The sequence below is a fragment of the Sceloporus undulatus genome, chromosome 6 (assembly GCF_019175285.1).
Source record: "Sceloporus undulatus isolate JIND9_A2432 ecotype Alabama chromosome 6, SceUnd_v1.1, whole genome shotgun sequence".
NCBI lineage: Eukaryota > Metazoa > Chordata > Lepidosauria > Squamata > Phrynosomatidae > Sceloporus > Sceloporus undulatus.
Genome location: NC_056527.1, coordinates 157,388,650 through 157,414,669, shown reverse-complemented (window position 1 = coordinate 157,414,669; position 26,020 = coordinate 157,388,650). Strand labels below are relative to the sequence as shown.

At 38.5% G+C, this 26,020-nt stretch overlaps 1 protein-coding gene across 5 annotated transcripts in view; it reads right to left on the bottom strand.

The window, feature by feature from the left end:
- Nucleotides 1-26,020, bottom strand: part of MYO5A (myosin VA) — a 101,939-nt gene that overhangs the window by 32,665 nt on the left and 43,254 nt on the right. For all 5 annotated transcript variants that reach the window (XM_042472446.1, XM_042472445.1, XM_042472444.1 and 2 more), the window contains exons 6-23: nt 22,412-22,555; nt 21,111-21,192; nt 20,112-20,219; nt 19,134-19,240; nt 18,247-18,512; nt 16,598-16,679; nt 14,843-14,983; nt 13,500-13,625; nt 12,655-12,738; nt 11,970-12,128; nt 11,494-11,591; nt 10,174-10,260; nt 9,969-10,077; nt 8,597-8,808; nt 6,660-6,816; nt 1,929-2,168; nt 1,496-1,744; nt 47-140 (exon numbers count right to left, since the gene is read on the bottom strand). In XM_042472446.1, the coding sequence (XP_042328380.1) occupies nt 47-140; nt 1,496-1,744; nt 1,929-2,168; nt 6,660-6,816; nt 8,597-8,808; nt 9,969-10,077; nt 10,174-10,260; nt 11,494-11,591; nt 11,970-12,128; nt 12,655-12,738; nt 13,500-13,625; nt 14,843-14,983; nt 16,598-16,679; nt 18,247-18,512; nt 19,134-19,240; nt 20,112-20,219; nt 21,111-21,192; nt 22,412-22,555 (2,545 nt within the window). The remainder of the gene's footprint in view (nt 1-46; nt 141-1,495; nt 1,745-1,928; nt 2,169-6,659; nt 6,817-8,596; nt 8,809-9,968; nt 10,078-10,173; nt 10,261-11,493; nt 11,592-11,969; nt 12,129-12,654; nt 12,739-13,499; nt 13,626-14,842; nt 14,984-16,597; nt 16,680-18,246; nt 18,513-19,133; nt 19,241-20,111; nt 20,220-21,110; nt 21,193-22,411; nt 22,556-26,020) is intronic.

Sequence of the window (26,020 nt, the reverse complement as noted above, 5' to 3'; positions counted from 1 at the left end):
GGTGGGATGGAGGAAAAGACAAACAAAACTTCTGAATTAAAATTACCTGTTATCTCTTTGGCCTGGTCCTGGATGCGCCGGTTCAGCTCATCTTTTTCTTTTTTAAGCAAAGTATTTTGCTCTTTTAGTTCTACCACCAGCTTAAAACAAAAATGAGAAAAGGCTCATATCCAAAGCTAAAAACAAAATTATTTTTCTAAACTAGTATTCTCTGCCAGCAATTAAGTAAAAAAAAAATTATGTGATTCCAGACAAAGCTGTAAGTTAGAAAATAGACTTACACTGGCACTGCTTATACTACTATCCTAGCATCCTCTACTAGCAACATTTTCAACAAATCTGATATGAAGAAAATGATATGGCAGATAAACTAGACAATTCCCTGCTTTTATAAATACATGTAAGGTGGAGTGTATATACATATCTTAGGCCCGTTACAGACCACCCAAAAGGGGCGGTCTCGGGCCGCTGCCGGTTGCAGCGCGGAGGAGTCACAGCAGCCAAACTGCGCGACTCCTCCGCACTGCAAAGAAGGAGCGCGAAAATCATGCTCCTTCCGGCAACCCGGTAGAGACGCCGCAAGTGCCAAAGCGCGCACTCGCGGCGTCATTTCTGGGGCACAACGTGCGGACGCAGAGCGTCCGCTACGTCAAGATGGCGGCAGCCATGTGGAACGGCCGCTGCCATCTTGTATGGACTCAGTCTGTAATAGGGGTAAGTGCATGCATAAGCCACGCACTTACCCTAAAGCTAGTACGTCCCCAGGACGTACTAGCTGCCCGTCTGTAACGGGCCTTAGTCATCCCTGTGTCTACTTCCCTTCATTTTGAGAACAGTACAGTAATATTTATTATGGTTGCAGACCAGACAGAAGAACAAACCAAAAATACATGCATATACTGTACTCTTTCACTGTTGCTCTCACACATTACATTTTAGATTGCAAATTCCTTGAGAAGGAACTTGTCCTATTGAACTCTAAAAAGTGCCATGACAAGACAAGGCAATGGTGGTGCTACAATTTCAAGGACTGGGCTAATAATAGCTCCTTTGGGAAAGCACATTAGCTAAAATGAGGGAATATAGGCCAGAAAGTCACTGCTTCTTACTTCATTAGCTGAAAAGTTAGAGCAGAATTACACATTACAAGGAAAATGCCAAACGTGTCTGCTAGCATTTATTTTTAGTTATTCAAAATCAGGACAGGCAAGTTTTGGACTACAATTTCCATAATCCTTATCAAGGAAATGGTAACTGGGGCTGAGAGAAGTTACACTCCACCTAGAGAGAACCAGCTTGCCTACATCTTTTTCATCATTATGGAGGCAAGGAGGATGAAAACTGCAGTGACTGTATTTCACTCAGTAGCCACACATTATTTCTTATAAAGAAATCTCTTCCATCACTTAGAAAATGTATTCTGTCCTTTATGTCAAAGAAATATACCCTCAAATTGTTTCTTAAGTCCTTCAGTGCAGGGTAAGACATCCTTTACCTGGTCTGTTTTTTGTTTATATATATCTGCCTGCTCCTCAATTGTCTTCTTCTCAGTCTGTGTTTGGTGAAGTTCCTTTCGGAGTTTGGTGATCTCATCTTGAAGGGTAAGGACCCGGTTGGTAGCATTCTTGGCCTCTTCTTCACTCATTCTAAGTCTTTCTACATCATTCCTCAGCTTTTCAGTCTCAGAATTGTATGCTGCTTCTAAGGTGGTTAGCTTCTCAAGTACAGATTTGGAGTCTCTTGACTTAAACAAAAGCAAAAATAATACAGAATAATTATTGTAACCCATTGTATTTTAGTATAAATGTTCATGTTAGTAAAAGATGTGCTAAAAACCTAATATTATATGGCTATTCCATCAGGCTATGAGTGAGGGGGGAAATGGGTAATATTACAACTGGCTTTTACTAAAACATGAACAACAATACCTGTTCATCAATTTTACGCTGGAGCTGCATGATCTTGTTCTCCATGCCAACATTGAGCTTCTTGTAGTGTTCCACAGAGCGTGCTTCTATCTTCAGCTTCTTCAACTCCCTCTTTGCTATCATGCGCCGGCAGCAGCATTGCAGATAGACAATTGCCCTCAAAGTCCTGTGGTAGCGCTTGCGGGTCAGCCACCCACGCACATGCTTCTGTATAATGGTGGCCTTGTGCTCCCTAAGCATCTACAAATTAAAAACACACATTGAAGGTTCTTTTTCCTATAATCCAGAAAACTTAACAAATATTTCCAAAGGAGGTTAATAAAAGATCTATAGCAAAAGTTGATGAAACTAGAGAATGGAAAACATAAGAACAGTAAAACTAGGAAAGAACACTAAAACTGTCTATTTGGTACATAAACAAGTATGTTCTGGTAATTGAAAGTTCACATTTGGTACAATTCTGACGTAACACTATCAGAATGTTATTTGTATTTCATTTAACATATAGACACTCAAACATATAGTATAATCTTACTTCACTCTGAATCATCCAGAAAATCATGATAATATTCAAAATTTGGATAAAAGCAGGTAGATTATGTATAACTAATATTCAAGGGATCATCCTTGCATCTAGACATATGGGTTTGCAATCTGCACAGGTTAACCCTTCTCAAACCCTTCTAGAAAGTTGTAATTTTGTGCTAGCACTTTTGCTGTTATTTTAGTGTGCCTTCAACTCATTTCTGACCTATGGAGACTCTAAAGTGACCCTATCACGGGGGGGGGGGGGGGAGGAGAGTGTCTTGGCAAGATTTATTCAGGGTGGGTTTTGCCTTTGCATTCTTCTGATGCTGAGAGAATGTGACTTGTCCAAGATAACTCAGTAGGCTTCCATGGCTGAATGGGGATTCAACCCTAATCTCTAGAGTCATAATCCAGTGCTCAAACCACTACACTACATTGGTTCTTGTGATAGCCCTACCCCAATTCCTTATATGCATAATAGAGATAGCATTTTATAAACCAAATGACCTACTGACTGGAGGTTGGACAAGTTTTGTAAACGCACAGATGACCACTAAAGAACATCAGTTACAGGTAAGCCCCTTGTTTACTTCATCAATTTTTCTGTACATCACATGTAGCAAAGTTACCAGGTATGACTGGTGGGAAGCATATTATGTGAGTATGGCAGGTAGCCCTATTCTACCAAGGTTTGCTTCTGTTTAAGCTTTCAAATCAATCAACCACATCAGTGCCCTACATAAAACTAGCCCTTTAAAATGCTGAATAAACAACCTGAATCCTTATAGAATGGGTCTGTATAGCTTGTAGAAGCAGATGCTTGACTAGCTGTTACAGCATTCGCTATTTCACCAGGATTTGAGAAGACAGACACTTTTTAGACCAATGACTAGGAAGGAAGGAAGGAAGGAAGCCGTCTCTGAAAGAATTATGCAGTCTGACTAGTATAGACAGGCACTAACCTTCCTACATTCAGGGAGAGCAATAAGTGTTCCAAAATAGATGACTCCTGGTAAAAAAAAAAAAGTCGGTAGTATAATCTCTTGAAACATATGGAGCACTAATACTACTATCAGTCCATCAGTGCTCCGTAGGTCTCAAGAAATTATTCTATTTGGGTCAGGGAAGCAATGTAAATTATTGAATTACCTTATCCTTGTACCAGACAAGATATGGGGAATTATTTTGTAAAGCGCAGAGTTCACTCCTACAGTGAACATGCTAATAGCAACAAAAAAGCCAAATTTTATTCAAAAAAAGTCTAGCAATGCTGTAGCTTAGGGATCAAATGATGGTTTCTTTAGCTGTGATCATACCTCTGACATATTCCATGAAGACAGAACAGCAGGCTATTCATATGAAAGAATCACAGAACTGGAAGGGACTGCAGTAACAGCACGGTCTAACCTCCTGCCATGCAGGAAAACACAAATAAAGCGCTCCCAAGAAATAGCCAACCTCTGTATAAAGACTTCCAACAAAGGTGAGTCCACCACCCTTCGAGGCAGTCCATTTCACTGTCAAACAGCTCTTACAGCTACCAGTAAGTTATTCCTAATAAAATCTCTTTTTTTTGTAAATTATATCCATGCATTTGTATTCTAGTCTCTGGAGCAGCAGAAAACAAATTTGCTCCATCTTCTATGTGACATCCCTTTAAACTGTTAAAGATGGCTATCATATTATCTTACAAACATAAGCCCCAAATTATTTTGAGAAAAGCTTCAACTTCAGATAATAAAACAAAGTGGTGGAAAAATCAACTGGAGTAACAAAAGCAGAAATGGTGGGGGGGGGGGGAAACACTATCAAACAAATTCCTTTGTCTACTAAGGTAAATAAAAATGGAAAAATATTAAGCACAGAGGAACATGGAGTTGAATCTTGTGTTGCTAGTAGGACTGCTCGTTGATTTGTAAATCTACAGTACTGCTATCTTGCAGGCAGTCCTATAGATCAGACTTGCAGTTCCTACAAAGCCAGAGCCTAGTAGTCCTATTCCTTCCTACTTTGTCAATAAACCCCAGGCAGATCTTGCAAATATCAAACACATCAAAGACATTGATCATGACTGCCAGATAAAGGGACTTTATGCTAGCAATCAGAACACTGAAGAGAAGTCAAGAAGCCATAGTCTTCTAGGATGAAATTGACCCCAAAACAATGGGTGATATTTAAAACAGAAAACAACACAGTACAGTAAAGATGTTCTCAGAAATCAAGGAGGAAAACATGATGAAAACACTACCAGAACTTCTACTGGAGGTGTTACTGCCATGATGGACAAAATAGAATGGAAGAGTCTAATACATATACATAATGGAGGGGGCAGGGCTATACTAAATCTCAGCTTTCTCGAAGGATCCAAGGAGGGTTACTCTGCTCTCACAAAAACCCATATATCTGATGCATAAAGAATTTTGAGGGTTACATGTATCAGAGCAACCCTTTGCCCATCTGGCATCCTCTAGATGTGATAGACTACAATTTATGTCACCCCTAGTTATTGTCCATGTAGCTAGGCAAGATGGGAGCAGCAGTTCAACACATCTGGAGGGCATCAAGTTGAGGAAAACTGCATTATTGTGGAACTTTTCCATACTTTCCCTCTTCTAGTCCAGATTTATTGAGGGGAAAGGGTAAATACTCTTCCCTGAGGCAGTGTTATCAGCTTCCCATAGAGACCCAGAGAGTGTCTTCTAACCATTATACATTAAGCATTTTACAGACAACATTTTCTATACATAAACCAAATTTAAAAGTTCTTCAGTTACAGTCTAATGCTCTCTTCTTGATATTTAATGAACAGCTTGCAAATTCTTCATCTATACATTGTTTCTAACCAATGCTTCATGTTGCATATCATGGTAGAGGAAACTTTATATTTCATAAACTTAAATTGCTTGGTACTAATTGATATACTCAATCAGCGAATTAGTCAACTTGGAACTTTGCCTTTCCTTACCATAGAGCATAAAAATTATACCTCTATCATCATGAAACAAAACCAATTACATTAATCTTTACAAAAAGTAGAACTGACAAAATGAAGATTAGAAAAGATCTCTCTTCTACAACACTGGAATGGCTTATCATCGTCTCTTTCGTGCTTAAAATCCCATCACCACTCCAATATAATTTTATGTAATTAAGTAATGCCAAGACATCTGGCATATGATGAAATAAGTTTCCAGCTATCAACATTTTGTTGTCTTTAATGTTTCCTTAAAATACCTTGATTCAGCAGATATTGCAGGTCCAAACTATATGAAATCCAAGTACACTCGAGGCACATTACAGTATTAGCAATTTTACCTGACACATTACTCAGATACTAGGTAAGCTTCCTGTGAAACTGACAGGCATCACATATCTTCTGGAAGCCTCCCCAGAACATGTAGATCAACCTTTCCAAAATTGTTATTACAGCCATGTGACTTCTACACATAGTTTTATAATAGCTACTGCCACCTGTTGCAGTCACATCTCTAGACAACAAAACATTCCACACTGCATCATTAATAACACCCTCCTTAACTACAGGTATCATTATCTGTCAACACAAATGGGGCACGTTTTCATCTTCTCCAGGACTGTCACACATATATGAAGTAACAGCTGTAGAAAACACTGCTAGTCTTCCACTGAGTTCTGGATTTATTCTCAAACTAAACTATCATTTACAGACGCAGAGTTGCTTATTTACAACTGAAATTTAAATGACAAGAGTCCTATAAATCAGGATACATATAAAACAAATCATTTTTTATCTGACAAGTTTAAAGGTATCCTTACCATGACTGGCACAGGATTATGTTTCCCCTCCAGAGATAAATTTTCCCATTCATTTCATGAGTAAGAACTAACCTGTGACCTCAAATTAAATCTTCCAACTGAAATGGATCCAGATATTCTTAGACTAGGGACCTTCATTCACACATTAGACCCATCATACCTGGAAGCAGTCCCTGAAGTGCTCATGCGCAACACCCTTCTCATAATTTCAGCATCCAAATACTGGCATTATATTATATCATCTATGTCTATGTATGCATATCATGTCAAATATGATAAAAACTGAAACTTTAAATATATAATGAAGCACACAATAGCCATTCTAAAGCACTCTTGAAGAAAGCACTAACACATAAACTGTTCCAGAGATCATTCAAAACCCAAATGAGGAGTTGAAGGTTTTCTTACCTTGCGATACTTCTTCCTGGCAATATAGCCTCGCAAATATGACTGGAGAGCCACAGTGGCTGCTTGTATACGATGGTATCGCTTGCGGGCAACATACATACGCTGGAATTTCTGAATAATGGTGGCAGCTTTGGTTCTTCGAAGAAAGGTGGCAAGGCTGATCAAGAAAAGTGCAGACAAAAAAACATTATTTACACTCTCTAGAGCAGTTTCACACTCCTATCTTAGTGCTAATGCCTATGAAAAGTTGCAGTTCAGTAGAGAGATCTGGACCATAGTTCCAGAGTTTGAAAAAGTAACTTTATTAGGCTGCAACTCCCAGAGTCTCCGAGCGTCAGTTACAGCCTATAGGATTATGGAAGCTGTAAATAAAAATTGCAACTTTCCAAGCTCTGAACAAATCTCAGTGACTTTAGTCCAGTGATTCCAAAAGTGGGTGATAAGTGGGTGATACGCACTCCTGGGGGCAGTGAAAAGATCCAGGGGAGTGTTGAGAAGCAAAGGAGGCAGCAGGGTGGTGGTGAGGGACAAGGAGATAGCAGTAAGTTGGTGAGGGAAAAGGAGGTGGCGGAGGGGCCATGAGGGAAAAGAGGGTGGCAGGGAAGCCTTCAGTCAGAGTATTGGTGTCCAAGAAAGACAAAGGGAACCATCACCATCCCATGGTGGGAATGAGAGTTGAATTAAATTTCCTTTCAGGGTCCCTTAAAACCACCACACAACCTTGCTGATCATTTTGTGTGGTGGTGTCTGCCACTCTTCACCTGCCCGCATGAGCTCACTCCTTTAGCTGGTGGTGGTGGTGGCAGCTGGGAAACTATAGCTCAGAGTGGCCCCATTTGGGTGAGGAGAAACACTTGAAGCTGTGCGGTGAAGACATGTCTCTGAAGGAGAGGGAGGAGTGTCTAGGATTGATTCTTGGAGAGTCCTTCATCTTGGAATGGCTCCTGTAGTTAAAATCTCTCCCTTTCCCCTTCTGCATCAGTGTCCAGTCCAGGGCATGTAGCCTCTGTAAACCCCTAACACACACATCAGTTATGCTCATCTCCACCACAACGAAAAAGGATGCAGAGTCCTTCCCTTTGCACCTGGTCACCTTTGGAGCAGCAACTGAGCAGCGACTGAGGGGCCTCTTGCCTCTGAACTTTGCTAGAGGGGTGACATGAGTGAGAGACTTCTCGGTTGCTGTTCAGCCAGCCTGCTTGGTTGCTGCTCCCAGGGTGACCAGATGCAAAGGGAGCAGAACCAAGATGAGTTGTTTTGAATTTGCAGTAGAACAGTGGATCTAATGTCAAGAAATATGCTGGGGGGGGGAGGCACTAGGGTCATTGCCCAAGATGAAAGGGGGCGGTAGTTGGAAAAAGTCTGGAGAATACTGCTTTAGCCCTTTGGCGGACCAAACAGCATTAAATATATCCTTCCAGTTTTATTAAACATAAACCTAATCTTGTTTGTTGGGAAGTAAATCCCACACAGCTCAGTGCCAGAAATGTATCATGCTGCTAGTAAAGTCAATTTCACTCAAAGGACAAAAAAAATAACACTTAGACTCAAATGCTACTTTTAGTCCCAACTAGAGTATCTGCATTAAATCTATGAGATTTACAGAAATCATGACTTAGCATTCAACAATTGCTTCAGTGGGTCTATTCTAGGCCTTAGAGTTAGTCCTTGGGTGGAAGGGTGGGTGTCCATGTTCTGAGGCTGCAACTCCTCACAGTCCTAGCCAGTATAACCAATGGTGAGGAATGATGGGTACTGAAGTCCAAAAATATCTGGAAGGCTACACAATTCCCATTCTGGTCTATGGCATACTAATTTTGGCCTCTGTCTAGTCAGTGTCTGATCAGTATAGGAAAAAAATGAATGTAGGTTTGTATGTTCTATTTTAAGCAATCTAGAACAAAATTACAGCACATTTCCCCAGGTGTCCAGCTTACCATCGTGCCTGGTATCCTCGGACATATCTTTGAACAGTGATGGCTGCTTTCCTCATGCGTAGGTACTTCTTTCTCATTAGCCACCCCCTGATGGTCTTTTGAATGCGGATGCAAGCAGCTCTTAGTTTGTCAGCCCTTATTTTTTCCAAATATGCTACTTGACCAGCCCGGAAAAATATCTTTGTTTTTCCAAACTGGTATTTATCCTTATCCTATTTACAGAAGAAATGTACAATCAGTGTCAGGCTGAGAGTGACAACAGAATTAGCAAGGAGGTAAGCATACCCTATGACACTTGAAAAGAAATTCTGAGAGTCAAATCAAACAGAACAGTTGAAAAACCTGCTATTTTCAGTGTGCAGGTGCATGGAATTTTAAGGGGGAAATATACCTGGACTATCCAGTCTTATTTTGACCAACAAAGGTTATTTTAGCAGATAAAAAAGGAGTATTCTTTACCCTCTTTCAGATCATTTATTCTAATAACTGTTCATACTTTCCAAAAAGTATGAAGACTGCACACACCAATGTATTTGAGCACGTTAAAAAGCTGGTGAGAGAAGGCAGAGAAAATATATATGAGACATTACATTATTTTAAATCTTCTCTGGTTGACATCCAAAGAAGGTTCCCCCAATCTAGTTGCCACAGCATGAAACTTAGTCTACAGTCTTACACACATTGACTTGAGTGAAGGTCTCATTGAATTCAATGTGGTTACTTAGTGTAGACACACAGCATTTTGCTTTCCTAGGAGACCTTAAAGGACCACATCTCCCACCGTACCCACTTCCACAAAAGGTGTGGGGTTTTTTTCTCCATTTCATCTATGTATTGGGGCCTCCTGAGCCATTGTAGGCCCAAGAGAGGTCTTCCTTCAAAACAGGAAGTGATTGGAAGTCCTTTCCTGTTCACTTCCTAGTTCAAAAAAAGGACTCACTTGGGCCTAAATTGGTACAGAGCCCTCCTCCACCACCACCACCACCATCAAAATGTGGTGGAAGCACCCACACATCCCCTGGATGTTATTTTGGAGCAAATACTTTGACCCCTGGGGGCCACATATGGTCCATGTTCTACACTTTGCCCACCCTTACTTTAGGAGCATAAGTGAAGGCTTCTAAACACTGGAAAATTATGAATATTCTATGACATTTTAAATGGAAAGACAAAACTGATTTTGTGGAAGGGATATGCAAGAGACACAGTTGAGAACTAGGATCCATCTTTGCTTAAGCAAGTGTAGACTTCATCTTTGCAAAGCTACATGTGTACTGATTTATTATCCTATGTCAGTCTTCCATTACCCTGACTATCCCATTAACAACAGAGATCCTACTTCAGCAAATTTCACCAAACAGAGGTCTATTACCAGAATCAGCTTCTCCAAAACATTTTTACAAGTCTGCTTTCTGTCACTGAGAACATCCTTCTGCTTCATCAGGACACGATAGCGGCTGAAGAATTCTTGATATGTCCACCTGGGTTCAAGAAGCAACATGGCATTAACCCACAGAAAAGCTTCTCATGTATCAGTGATATTCCAGCAAACAATTTGACACCACTTGCAGGCTTACCTTGAGGGAAAACCAGCTGCACTGATTCGGATAGTTTCCAACACACCACAAGCTCTGAGCTGCTGTACTGTTCGTTTTTCATCAAACCTATGTGTGAGAAGTGTTATCTCATCAGCAAACTATAATAAGGTTCTATGGGTATTACTACCAATGATAGCAATGTATTCATATAACAAGGTTTTTATTAAGTAAAAGAAAAATGAGACTATAAGGACAATTTCTCAAACAGAGAGAAAATTATTACTTTAATTGCTTAGCTATTAAATGGGCCCACAATTAGCATAGATGAGACAGTCTTCAGGACAGGTTAGTCCAGAGATGGGACTGATATGGAGCTTCACAAGTTGCTGGACTACAGCTACCAGGGGGCAGTGAAAAGATCCAGGGGAGTGTTGAGAAGCAAAAGGAGGCAGCTACCAGCATTCTTTACTACTGGCTATGAGGGTTAGAGTGTGCCATACAACATCATCTGAATGACTGCATGATTCTCATCTCTGGAGCAATCAGAGTAAATTGGATGACACAATTAAACTTCTTGAAAGTAACTGCATACAAATATGGGATGTATTAGATGTTTATGTTACCATTCCTCCAAAGACATTACAGCTGTTTATCTTCTGGTTTAGTCTATGCAACCAAGATGGGGGGGGGGGCATAGCTGTAGAGTTAAGACTGAGTTTTCATACTACTATCCAGCATTTTGGCGCTGAACCACATAACTGATTCAATTAAAATAAATCCAAAATACCATCTTATAAAAAGGAAAAGTTACCATCAACACAACAAATCAGAAAAAGGCCTTTTCTCAACAACAAATTAGAAAAGGTTTCTCACCTTAGTCCTCGCGTTCCTATTCTGCCTCTCTAAAGAGGCATTCAATTTATGCGTTGCTTTTTTTTAATTTAAAATACTCTAAGTTGGGTGCTATGAAAAATCAAAATACTGAAAGTACTTTCACCAAGTACACAGCTCCCAGATTCTCTTTCTTGATTCCTAAATAAACATCAAGGTAAGTCCTCATGTTCCATCACAGAGCATGGAAACTTTATCAAAAACTCAGAGCATGGAAAACCTGTTTTTTCAACTATAAAATGGGAGATAGACAATGAGATTTGTAATCTAATGCTTCCAAGTTCCACAAAAAAAAAAAAAATACAGAAAATATCCCTGGTATTTACCAAGGTATCCTTCTGGCTGAAGCTAATGAAGACTTTCTTTTATGTTCAAAACAAGAAACAGAGAAAACATCTGAATTTTGTTCTTTGCACTGTACATTAAACAGCAAGACATGCTTCAGATAGTATATAGAAACTAACTTACATAAATGGAAACTTGAAGTCATTTGGTTTAATGCATCGCACATAATGTGGAGTCGTGGCATTAAGGGTCTCCATCAGAAGATGCAGAGAATTTCTGAACTAAAGGAAAAAGACAAATAAAGAATAATACTTAAAAAAAGAAAACACAGAAACATTGTGATGGCTTCTGTAGTAAAGTATCATTCTATAAACTAAAACTTCTCATTCCAGCAATACCTAACAGTGTTTCTGGGAAGTACATAATAACCACAAAATAATCTAATATGATCAATTTGTTAGGAGACGCACGCTGACATCTTTCATATTGATTACATAGTTTATGGTTTATTTCAATACTCCAGGAACCCAAACAGCCTATTCTAAACGTTGTTGTTTTTTACCGCGTCACCTGTGTCTTATACAAATAAAATGTCTCATTAAGACAACGGAGCAGGGGAAGGGATTGTTACTGAATTTAAAGCAATGGATCCTACTCACCTGATGTCCCACTGTCTTCTTATGTTCCTTGTTTGTTTGCCCTACTTTAGACTTGGCTGGTTTTACAGCTGCACGAGATAATGGTGTACGGCCAGAGGGGGTGGCTGAAGTGGGACTGGTGTCCTTCTCTTCCTGAAACAGCTCTGACAACATCTTAAACTGATATAAATAAAAAACAGTAAGTTTACCTCTGCATTAGAAAAGGGAGAGCTTTCCTAACAGAACAGCAATAAAAATGGAAAACTAAAAGTGAAGAAGAAATCATCTTTAGATTTATTTGCTAGTCTTAACACCTTCTAACTGCTGATGGGGTGGGGACAGAATAAAAAACATTTGCTACTTCTAAAATTTTAATAGGATATCTTTTGCAACCAAAAATATTAAAAATGATATCATTCATACTGATATTTATCATTTATAAAGTATCTAAATTTTTTAAAAAAGATTAAAAAGTGACAGGAAGTAGATTTTTTAAACGTAGATTTAAAAATAAAACTCTTTGGTCACAGGCTCACAATCTACAATATGTGACACAAAAGGGACGGGGGGATAATGTCAGAGAGCTGTGGTGCCACAATAAACTACAATTCTGGATTATTTCTGCAGTCTGTTTTCGATCTAAGATGATCTAAAACTCGTCTTTTAGTAAACACAGTATAGGCAGGGAAAGTGGAGTAATACTAACCTTACTTGATTTTAGAACTTTGATCTGCTCTTCATAGACAGTGTCTTTGTTTTTTTCCAAAAAGCCATCACACTGGTACTCCACCTGAAAAGAAAATTATAAGACAATATGGACAACCGGCACTACTATCTTAGACGGATGAGAATATGGAAGTAAAAATTCTGAAAACTAGGGAAAATGTAGTAAATCTCACAGAAGGTTTAGATACAAATGCTTCTTTCAAGACAGGCTACTTTACAAATTGGTATGTAGGATTTGCTACTATGGTGTGTGAAATCTTTATGGGTCATGGACTAGTTCATCGTGTCACCTTCCAATGCTTCTCTAGGGGCCAGGAGTGGTTAGCCTTCCAGATACTGTTAGACTGTAACTCCGATTAGCCCTAGCCAACCTAGCCAAGAATATGTATGATAGGAGTTTGCAGTCCAACAACATCTGGAGGCCAAATATACCTACCCTTGTGTATGCCAAAGATTCACCCCTCCTGATGAAAACAGATTTTGATTTAATAGGATACAGACAGGCAGGTAGATACCCCCAAACTATTTTGTTTGTAGTTAAACTGGAAGATCTCCTGTGAACAACCTAGAGATCATTGTCTGACGTGTCTTAATTTGATTCTTATTCACTCACTGAGAACCTCAAATTAAACTCCCGCAAAAGAACTGCCACCAAAAAAGTCTATAGAATATTTTTAAAACAGCTAAAAATAACTTATAAGTGGCACCTGAATCAGCACACATAAAGTGCTGTGGATCACAGTGAACTGTTCCTCCAATAGTCTTGAAAGTCAAGAAAAAAGATCATGGGCCCATTACAGATTACCAGAGAAGAAAAATCCCTACCTTATCTGCGAAGTGTTGGATAATAAAAGCCTTATTTGACAAACGGGGCTTTTCAAAGAGCGCGGTCTTGTTCAAATGGGTATTGTATAATTTTTGGGCCCAACTGTTATCTGAACCTTTAGGCATCTAGAAAAAGGAAATTTAAATATTTCAAGCATTTTGAACAATTTGTCACATAAAGCAGATATTTTTTAAAAATTAAGCCAAGTCCCATAACATAAACTGATTTACACAACATATTTCTTCACCATTTGAGTAAAACTAAATAGGGGAAAACCCTGTATAACAGAGGGGGAACGCTAATCAAATTAGATATTGAATATAATGTGCAAAGCTTTTAATACTGCACGATTATTCTGTGTAGTTTGCAGTTTGGTGAGACACTAGAGTCCTTTGAATGAGAATTCTAAATACCCTTCCCTAAAGTAGGATTCCCAGGATTCTATAGGTTTGAGCTATGGCAGTTAGTGGAAACATAGTGCTGTAATTCTGCAGTGTGAAAGACTGTTACTCCAACACAATGAAGTACAACACAGGAGTGAAGCAGATGGCCCCAATCGTCCCAGGACCATGGCGACCAGATAGCCAGCTCTTGAAGTGGGCTGCCACCAGGATCCCAAATGAGCCGCTGGCAGGAGCAGCTTTTTTCCATTCCTTTTGCTGGCAGCTTTTGGCCATCTTAGGTGGCCTCAGAGCAGCTTCCAGCAAAAGGAGTGGTAAAAAGCTGCTCCTGCCTGTGGCTTATTTGGGATCCTGTCAGCAGCCCGCTTTGTATCCATGGGAGGAGTTCCATTCTGAACCCCCACCACCTGTGGATGCCAAAACCCATGGGACCTCAAGTCCTGTTGTTTTTAATGTCAGTGTGCGACACTGATGCAGCCACATACACATGCCACCATTTGGAAGAATGAGGTGGGGCCATCCACAAATGCTCCAATCTATAGATAGCAAGCCCACCATTGAGGTGGGCTGACTGTATATTTAATATTCACCACCTCCTTCTAGGCATTATCAATAAAAACGACCAAGCTTGAAGAAATGCTAAATGTAATATCAAGTCATACATTTATTTTATGCCTGGGGCAACAATGCATCCCTCATAATATATCAAGTTATAAGTATAGACAAGATGCACTAAAAGATGGAGGCTCTTCTGGCAGTGAAGGGTGAGCAAACAGAAATTGAACACTTTACCCTGTAACAAATAGAACTGTTCTTCCTAATACTTACAAAATACAAATAATAACATGTCAGATAACCTCTACTACTCGCACCCCCTAACTATGGAGAACTGAACACCAACAAACTTTGAAACATAAAATTTCAGTAATTTGAACTCCTACCTTACATTCCTCATCTAATAAATCCAAAATTCCCAGTTTGGCTTCTATTAGGTTAATGCAGGGCTGGTTGTCATAAAAATCAATCAAGGTCCATGGAATTTGCTCCCTCATATATTCTTCTTGCTCTAGCTTAAAGACATGCTAAAGGATAGGGGGGAAATGGAATTATTAGAGCACAGCTCACCAACTTGGGACTTTCTTTCTTCATGGTACATTTATGTAGATTACACACAATTTAAACCAAAGGCAATTTTAATTAGATGGAGACTCAAGTGGACAGTCTTTCAGGAATTTGTTCAGACTAAAAGTACAAAAGCAGACTTTTACTGGTGTGAGCTCAGTTATTTCAACAGGAACAATGAAACCTGCATGTAACAAATTACAATTACAATAAAAGAAAGTACTCTTAAGTAGTCTTCTGGGAAAGAAGACAGGAAGGAAACAGCAAACAAGGTCATTTAGATACTAATTCTATTTAACTACATAAAGCAGGAGGAATAGGTGCCGAGGGAGACATTCTGAGAGAGGAAAAGCCAAATGGCAGATTCAGTACAACTCCCATATCCACAGGACTGGTACCCGTGGTTTCATTTACCCATGTCTGAAAAAATACAGTCTCTCTAGGCATCTGGAGAAGTTCCAGATGCCTACAGATTACACCTGTTTAGACATCTGGAGATCCTCTAGTGTGACTCTATGGTCAACTTCCACCAGAAATAAGATTGGCTATTATCCACAATTTCCACTGTTGGTGGTACGTCAGGGAATGCACCCTCTTGTATATGGAGGTTTTATTGTACTCTCAAACACATAGAGTAGTTTTGCTCCCTCTGGTGCACATACCTGGAACAGCTGTTAATAAATGTATAGTACAGACTAAGTTTGCACATAGGATGTCTTGGCTTATTAGGCTGAGATATCCACAAGCTTTGTGCAGGTAAGTACTGTTTCTTTTCACCTTGATACACTGCAACTGAAAACCTCCTGGATTAATTAACTATAGCTTCCCCATTGTTTCTGAACTAGGAAAGTTGTGCCTACCAGATTCAGGACAAAAAAGGATTCAAACCAACTTCAACTTGTGGCTTCAGATCCTGGTTTGTTCTAGTTCTGTTAGCTATTGTTTTCCTAGTTCATTAAGCAAAATACATCCTATTTGAGCCACTCCAATGTCTTTTTTAACTACAAGCGCAGCTATTCTAGGAACACACCTGTGGAGAAAGTCTTCCATGCCATCCATATGCACAAAATAGCAGTATAGGAATGGCTCTGGAGTAGATCCACTGGCAATGAAGGGTTACAGTTTGTCATGTCATAAACTGGAGTTCTTCCTTAGTAGCACATTTGCTGAAGTGAAAGCACGGCAACTGCCTTTCTCCTGCCTTGATTCCAACACATCTATTATAAGAAATGATGGAGATATGATAAAGGCTCCTATCTCCTGCTTAAGATGGTGCAGATGTTCAACATATGAGTTGTTCTCTACATTTACCAATATTGTTCGCCAGAAATCCCAAGGAACATTTTAAGCAAGAGGTACCCACTTTCCTAAGGCTACTAAACGCAACCAATAGAAACACAGCTCTGATTAGGCACAGTGTTAAGATGACATGCAGACTGCATCATCTTTACTTGGAAGCTATTCAAGGAAGTTGATGTGGGCATGTCCCTAGAGATGTTCAGTGATAATCCACTGGCAAAATGGACTGTTAGTGAGTTGTGGATGGAAGCACAGAAAAGCTTTTTCCTTCTTACCATATTAAATTGTTGCTGCAGTTTCTCATTGGCATAGTTGATACAAAATTGTTCAAAGCTGTTGATCTCAAATGTTTCAAACCTAAAAAAAGAGACAGTTGCCAATTTAAAGTGGTAAAGGAGCAGCTTTATGTTTACACAGAGCAGAAGCCAAAGCTGTAGTACTTTCAAAAAGTTAATACTGTACTGCTAGCAAGAGAAGAGCTGACCATTATCAACCTACTCAAAGCAGTAACAAGCAAACTGGTGTCTATAATTTATCATTGTGGAACAAGTTTTGGTAAATAGATTGAAATCAAATAAAAGGGTGAATTAGTTAGTGGACATACTATTCCAGAAATAAAACCAAGAGAACAGGCAATTTCAGACTAGACAAGACTCTAATATAAGCTTCTGTCACAAAACAATCCATCCTAAATTTTTTAAGGGCTCCTCTAGTGAGATTTGGGGCGCAGATTATTCCTTTTTAACTGTTATAGTGTTCATTTTTAACTGACAAAGGGTGAAAAAACTGAAAAACAGAAAGCCTATAGGCAAAATTTATTTATTTAAATATTTAGATCACACCCTGTACATAAAGATCTCACAGCAGCATACAATAAAATCAACATGATCAATTCAAAATTAATGTAAACAATTATTTTAAAAGGTTAAAACATATCAAATATATTAAACAAAAACAAAACAATCAGCTTCATTTATATACCACTTCATACTGAACTAATAGTGTTTAAGCAGTTTACAACTGTAAGCTAAACTGTAAACTGTAAGCTAGTTTAACAAGTTAAAAAAAGAAACACTAAAGCCAGTTAAAATGCTAGCAAAATAAAAGAGGGCAAATTATCACAGCCCACTCCCTTCACTTATGTAAAACAAGTTTAACTTTCCACTATCTTGCTACTACAATGGACTATCTCAGGGCTAGGAAATGCCACTGTATGTCATGATCTCATTCCTAGTACATACCAGTTTTAGGGTAAGAAGAGTACTACTTCAATCTACAACTGATGAGAAATGCCTTCCCCCAATTTGCCATCCCATAAATATTGGACAACTTGAAGAAAGGCATTTACCTTATTTTGGAAAGGGGCACAAAAAAAAATCATCAAACTGGTTCAAGAAAGAGGGAGACTATGCATTGCCTCTTTATTACCCTGTAGCATTCACTGTGCCCATTCCTAGTCCATGGATAAAGGAGCATTGGTATATATAATCATGATCATTTCATTCCCCCCATTGGATGGAGGCCATCCTCATTTGAGTTGGTCCTCCCCACACTCTGATAGGGAACCAACTCTTTGCAGGAGTGCCCAACTCCAACTTCACTTTCCACTTTCAACTTACATTTTCAGGGCACCAAAACAGCCCCAGGCAATAGGAAAGCATATAGTTTCTTATAACCAGTTAGTGACTCTCAAATGAACATGTGAACTAATTCCAATGAGAAGCATTGTGCTTCAGATGATATGAGGATAAAAGAACTCCATAACATAACTCCATTCAACCTATCCACACACACTAATCAACATTATATAATGAAGACATCTGGCTGAGTAAGACTATGGATATAGTGATATGTTTAATAACATCGCCACTATAATTAATTTTATTATAACAAGGATCAAGATATGCAGACAGAAACCACTCACCCATAAATGTCCAATACACCAATGAAAGAATGCTGCTTTATGGGAGAATGCAGAGCTTTGTTCACATGATCTACAATCCAGTTAAACAGATTAGCATAAATATGTTTTGCAAGAGCATCCCTGGCATTTATGGCCTGCAGCTTGGAAATTGGTTTGATGTACGTCTCCGTGGCAGTAGCAAGCTTCCTATGGCAGAGCCAGTGAGCCATTTGATCATACTCCACTCCCATGAGGTCGCAGAAAATATTGAGGGGCTCATGTTTTGGCTACAATGACAATAAACACCTTATAATTCAAAATAATAATTACTATCAACAATATATGTTCCCAAGTAGGCAAAGAGTCCTCAATCATATCTTAGATTTCAGCTTTGAAGAAGTTTTGAAATACATTCCGTGGAACACAGACTGATACCATAACAGTTGTTCAGTCAAAAGACTGATATCATAACAGTTCTTCCATTAACTGTTCTTATTTCTTAAAATTAATCCCATATATTTGTGAAAGCCTTGGGAAGCGAATGACTCTATCAATTGCTGGCTTTTGTACTTAAGGTGAGACCCATTATTTTCACATCTAGAAAACAAGATTTCTGCACAGTCTCCAAAGCATCACACGAGTGATTTCTGGCCACTAGAACATGAATTCCATGTAAAGATGTGTTAACATTGCTCTTAAAATATATAGTTTGTAAATTTAAATCAGTTAGTTTGAACAGAGAGGGAAGAAGCTACTTGACCATGTGGTCAGAGGAAGAAGGTAAAAGCAGCAGGAAAATGGAAATTGTGTGCATTTTTGCAGTTCAACTCTAGTGCAAAAAGGTAAGAATAATCAAAGAGATCAGAAATTGTACAGCAGCAGCAGCTTTAAGCTTATCTAGAACTTACTTGTATTATGCAGCTATCAGCATCTTTAGATGTAAATACTACATTGCCCAGGTGAAGAATAGCAGCAAGGATTTGAAAAATTCCCATCTGACAAGAATCAACAATCCCTGTCAAAAAATTTAAAAAAAAAATCCATTGTTAAGATAAAAATAAGAGTCATGCACAATTAAGGATCCAAAAAAGTTCACTGCACGGATGACAAAAACTACTGCTATGGGGAAAGTGCCACTCAACCTATCTATCAATGAGCAAGTACCTGCAATCCTATCAAAAAGTCTTCTTAGGCATTAATAATTGAACAAGGCAGATTTGTATAGATGGATAAACTGCTTTTGCATCAGATATTAAATATTTATTTTGTTTAGATGTATGGATCTATGCAGTGTATAGCCTTTCAGCTGACTTTCCCAGGGTGAAGTATATACAGACATGTTGTATACCTGTAACTGTAGTTCTTCAAGTGGTCATCTGTGAACTCACACAATTGGATTATCCTAGGCCTATGCAGTGCATCTTCAAAACCTTCTACAAGCTTTTGGACAGTAGCTCTGCTCACCCACAACTTTATCCTTCATTGTTCCTGCTCATCTACCTCAGCTCCAAAAGATCCCGCAACAGCAGCAGCATCTCAAGGACCAAGGGTGTAGAACACCAAGAGGAGAAAATGGGCAGGGTTGTGTGTGTTCATAGATGATCACTTGAAGAACTAGGTTATAGGTACATAACTCTTTGTGGTCTCTGTGATTCACACAACAGGGAGACCAGCAAGTTAGCGAAGGTGGTAAAGTCATACCAAACTCAAAAAAATATATAAGTTCAATCAGATTTATTAGAATACAAACAGCAGTGCCCTTACCAGGCAGCAGTACTCTTACTCAGAGCACTGCTGCTTTCTCAGGCAGCATCAGAACTGCTAGCTTCAAATCAGCATCAAATCCTGAAGTAAAGCATATATTTTTTGAGATTTCTGAGACTTACCTAATAATGTGCAAGCCCGCCTTGTATTTGTCATCTCCTTTGCGTCATCAATACCATCAATCACTGGGCTGCCCCCTAGCTTTGTATAGTGAAAATAGTCTGCATTCCCTATTTAAACAATGAAACATAATCACTGTCACTTACTTAAAAGAAATACACCCTAGAATCGTTGAAGGCAGGGGGATCGTGAAGAGCTGTATCTCCTTTCTTGACAAAAACAAAAGATTTTTCACCCTCAAATGTCCTCTAGGGGATTTTGTTCTGTTTTTAGGCCACTCTTAAATGTTTCAGTCATTTATTTATTTAGCCCTAAATGGAAGAACCCCCACCATCTTAACTGCCACCACCCTGGCATTGGAGGGAGAGAAGAACAAGGGAGACTAGAAATATGGTGAACTTCCCATGTTTTCAGGGGCATTTGAGGGTGATTTTTTTAAATTTGTTGCCCAAATAAACAGTTTCAACCCCCCCCCCCAGGACACATGTAACCTGTGGGCTGCATTTTGCCCAACCGTGCCCTACAAAAATGTTCTTGCTTAACAGGCTTGAGTGAGAGCAAACAGTTGTGCTCAAGTTAAACTGAGAAGCAGAACATTTCATTTATTTATAACAATTTATAACTCAGCCTTATGAACTGAAGTTACAAAAGCAAATATAATATATGGGTTATTAAGGTTCAGTTAAATCAAGTTGATGTTTCAATTGAAGATTTAATGCTGCAGGTTTGTTTTTCCTTCAGTGTGGACAGAGTAATCAAGATAACAGTAAAACCCATGCTGTGTTCTCAGATATATGAAATATGCTTAACAATGCATGCTCTAATAAGATATGATCACCTTTATACATTCAAAGTTTAAGTGTGTGACACCTTAAAAAGGCCTATGCTTTATAGAGTAATTTCTTGGAAGTTGTAAATCACACCATAGTATTGTGGTACATGCCATGCCAGCAATATAATGCAGTAAGTGCAAAAACAATACAGCAGATATAAATGCGTACCTAACCGCAATGTTTTAAATTCAGGTAATGCTGCAGAAGCACAGAGCTGATAGAAGATATGGTAATTTCTCTCTTCTTCTGCCTTTAATACAAATAAATAAAAGATAAGATATTAAAGACAAATTTTCTATTTAAATGTTATTTCCTATTATTTTCACAAACTACTTTATTCTGTTGTAGCAGTGCATGGAAACTGAAGTTTCAAAGATTCTCTTTGAACAAACTTGCAATAATTCATCAAAATGCTACCACCAGCTTCTTTCATTTAATCCCTGACAGTTGGTCATCCAAGTCTCTGCTTAAAGCAAAAGAGAGCACACCATCTCCCATCTCCCATGCCTGTTGCACAGTTCTTAACTCTATCTGTTTCTTCCAACGTTTAGCCAAAATCTGTTTCCTTGTACTTTCTAACAATCTTTGGCATCACATCTTCTCAGCAATTTGAAGACAGCTATTATATCTCCCCTTAATCTTACTTTTTCCAAGATAAACATACACAGATCTTTCACATCTTCTCATAGGACAATTTTTCCAATCTCCTAAATATCCTGGTCAACTTTTTCTCTACAGGCTCTAGTCTGTCAATGTCTTTCTCAAAAGATCGATATACAAAGTGTAGTGCCTTTGAGACTAAGTGAGCAAAAGAAATTGGAGCAGAAGCTTTTAAAGACTCATGTCCAAAACACATTGAAGAAATAAGCCAGTTTGAGGCTGCTTTATCTGCCCTGGCTCAGTGCTAGGGAATCCTGGGAACTGTAGTTTATTGTAATATCAGAACTCTCTGACAGAGAAGGCTAAATGAAGGCTAAATAAAACTACACTTCTCAGAATTCCCTAGAATAAGACAGGGCAGTTAAAACAATCCCAGATTGGATTATTTCTCCAGTGTGTTTTGGACCTCAGTCTATGTCCTCAGACTGAGTCTACAAAAGCTTATGCTACAAAATCTTTCGCTCAGTTAGTCCCAAAGATCCCTTTGTATACTGATATTCCAGACTAAAATGGTTATGTCTCTGATGTCTTAAACTATGACACCCAGAACTGAACACAGTCCAGATTATGGCCTGATCAAATTGCAACTGTTCGTTCTTGCAATCTGGAGCCTATGTGTTTGTGAATGCAGTTTAATGCTGAATGATACATGATTGTTTCTTCTGTTTTTTGCCCTAGAAAATGTTTTGAGGGGTACCATCAGCTGCCTTCCCCTATGGATGCTACATTACCTAGGCACATGAATCAGACCTACCTTTTTAACGTGACTCCTATGTACACAGTTTAAGATAAATTTACATTCATTTTACCTGGAACACCACTCTTGATTTTTCCAGAAGGTATGTTCTCATGTTAGCACCAGTGATTCGATACCTCTTATCAAAACCTATTTCAATGTACTTCCCAAAACGACTGCTGTTGTCATTCCGTGTGGTTTTGGCATTCCCAATAGACTGTGGAAGAAAAAAAAACCCACAGAAGGTGTTTAATAGTTTCAAGATGCCAGCAATAGCTGACAGAGGAGTTCACTGCAATGGCATGATGAGTTTAATGATAAGAAATTAGTAATGTTATCTCTTTGACTTGTAAGCATGGATTTTCAATTAGGCTATATTATTTTGTCTATTAATGGATTAAACAAATTTATTAAAATAGCTTCAAGGATGCAGTCTTATAGATCTGTATATATTTCATATCGAATTTAGCAGGACTTGCTACTGAACAGACATGCATATGCTTGTGCTCCTATTAAGAAGAACGTGTATATATATATATATATATATATACACACACACACACACACACACACACACACACACCTGTATAATGTGTGTGTGTGTGTATTAAAGAATACATTCTATTATCTTTGAAAATGCATATATATAATTTTAGTACAACTATTTAGAACTAGCATATAAAGAGCCATTCCTCTTTTCTTACACACAGAGGAGATAATGCCATTTATAAGATTGGCCTTCCATGACAACACAGGCAGACATTAGTTAAAATGTCAACTGACTCTTGTTCTAGAACTATTATTTTTCGTTCATTCGTTCCTATGATTAATTCAAATTAAATATTCTTTAATCAGGATACATAGGTAATGCTCATATATGACTTGTCCTAAAAAAACATCATAGTCGTATCACCATATCAACTATAAATACATGTCAATTACAGGCACAAGCAAACCTCTGCATTTTCAAAAATAAAGCAGCTTTAACAGGGAAATAACATATTCAAACCTTGTAGCTCTACTCCTCAAACCTAGTTTCAAAGATGGATTTCTTCCATGAGTTACAATAACTGTACATTTGGGACAGTCTGGCCTACATTCATACACAAAGACTACACTCTATGTCAGTGACCTTACTCCTGCATTTGTTATTCTGGGAGGGGCATATCATAGGAAGCACAACAGCCAGGCATTCAAATATCTCAGTAAGTCTGGAATTCTAATTTACTAAACTTCATCAGAAACAAGCTGTATCCTTCACACACAAGCAGATAAACCAAAAAAAAGAAAAAGAAGAATAGAATTGTTTAGTGTGAGAACTGAATTTGCAATTAGAATTGTGACGAGACAATCCAGGATCATAAGCCAACCTTAGGCAAGGCTTTGTTGTATGCTTACAAGCCCTGACTTGTTTGAACAAATTTAACCATAATCCTAGGTTCAGACCCAAGAGAAAGCCATGCACTTCTGATTTTTTTTCCCACCTGCTTATGGGAAGAAAAGAGCAAAACAAGAACAGGTACATATTTCATTCACATTATGATTTAATAAGTCAGACTTTGCACTTCCTATTATGTGTGAGCATGCTTATGACACACATCTACAAACTATTACTACTTTCTAGCCTTTTGCTGCAGCCATTTGTCCTGGAGTTGGGAACATTTGCACAATTTGCACCATCATAGGAAGCACAATACGAAACCAGTTACGTAAGCAGATATTTTAAAAAGATTTTTAAAGCATTAGATAGTACCACACTGACTATTATTTAGTAATACAGTGGACTGCTCATATACAAACTAAAGGCCCTGGGAAGATTTGGGCAAGTTTTTTGCAACCTAACCTTCATCACAGGGCTGCAATGAGATTATAGGATATATTAATTGTAGCCATACTTTGCAAACCCTATAAAATTCATCCTCACAATAGCTCTCATTGACTTCTCATAGTTCTCAATCACAACAGCTGCACAGATCAGCAACTAGCCCTAGGCAAGGTTCTTATAATTACACATAGGCAAGGCAAGGGAAAAAATATATATCCATTTGATTGTTCGCTTGGCACTGATAAGCATTCGCTAATACTGCTTTGAAACACCACACAACACAGCAAACCAGGCAAAATTACCTTATCTCTGAACACATCAAAATCACCTGTACCAAAGTTGCATTATGGTGGATAGTGCCATCTCCACTTTTGTTTGTGTTTCAAGAAATTCTTAAAATAAGAAAAAAGTATATTTTTTAAAAATGTAAAGGAATAAAGGAAAATTGATTTAATTCTTAACTAGATCTGGTGAACATTCAGCATCTATGAAGAATAGCACTTATCAGTTGGACATTATAGTTCCTATAGCCATTCCCAACTTGAGAAGACCCACTGAATCAATGGAATTTACATAACAGTTGACTTAACTATTCATCAATTAATTCAATGGGCCAATGCCAACTGAGACTAATAAAACTGGTTCCAAACCTATGTCGATCTTATTGGAGAGGCAGGGTAGAAATAAGTTTTATTACATTGGGCCCTTCCCTTATGCGGTGGGATCCATTCCGAATCCCCCTGCATAAGGGGAATTCCACGTATGTTTTAGCCCCATTCAAAAGAATGGGGCTTGTGCCCACGGTGCAGTGTGCGTGCCATAGACGCACACATCATTACCCCTTCTTGGGCACGCCAAGCCTTCTTCCGGTGTGGCTTTCAGCATATAAGTCACGCCCGCGTATAACACGGGCGCACTGTATTGTTATTATTAAATCCACCATTTATTCCTCTTTTGTGTCTTTTAAGATTGTAAACCTAAAGGAATGAAATGTCTCATTTTGTTTGCTTATTTGTTTTACTGATTGCTAAGCCACTCTAGGAGCCTTAAAGTTGAGTCTCATTACTGGGAGAAAGGCAGTATATAAATGAATAAATGATGACAGTGGAGATGATGGTGGTGGTGGTGATGGTAGTTGTGGTGGAGGTAAAAATACTTTAAAATACTAATACTCTTCTATGCCACTCTATACCACATTGAACGAATTCCAGTTTACCTCGCTTGATCATGTATGTGCCTGTATTTCTCCTGACACTTCATCCAAGCAATGTACAACAAGGTTAAGACATTTATCCATTTCTCCCAGTAATGAGACTCAACTTTAAAGCTCCTAGAGTGGCTTACCAATCAGTAAAACAAATAAGCAAACAAAATGAGACATTTCATTCCTTTAGGTTTCCAGTTTTGATACATGACACATATTTTAATGCTGTACACCATTTCCAGTATTTTTAAAGTGGAAACATAGTTTGAAATTATAAATAAAGGAAACAAACTATTGAATATTAAAGGTGTTACAATTAAAAGGGAAATGATAAAAATGCATAAGAGAAAAAAGGAGATTTTAAAACCACATAAGAAAAGTAGTGTTTGATAAAGCAAAGTGTTCTGAAAACTGGGGTCAACTGTCTCAACTTTCTCTACCACCTCCTTTCCATTTAATGAAAAGCCAAGAGAAAAGCCCTCTATCAGCCAATTTTCCAGGGGCAAATTCCAAGCAGTGATTTAAGCTTTCTCTGCTTCAGCATCTAGCACATCTCTAAGAACCTATCCTGAGTGTGATGTCAAAGGTTTTCATGGCTGGCATCCATAGTTTTTTTGTGGGTTTTTTGGGCTATGTGGCCATGTTCTAGGAGA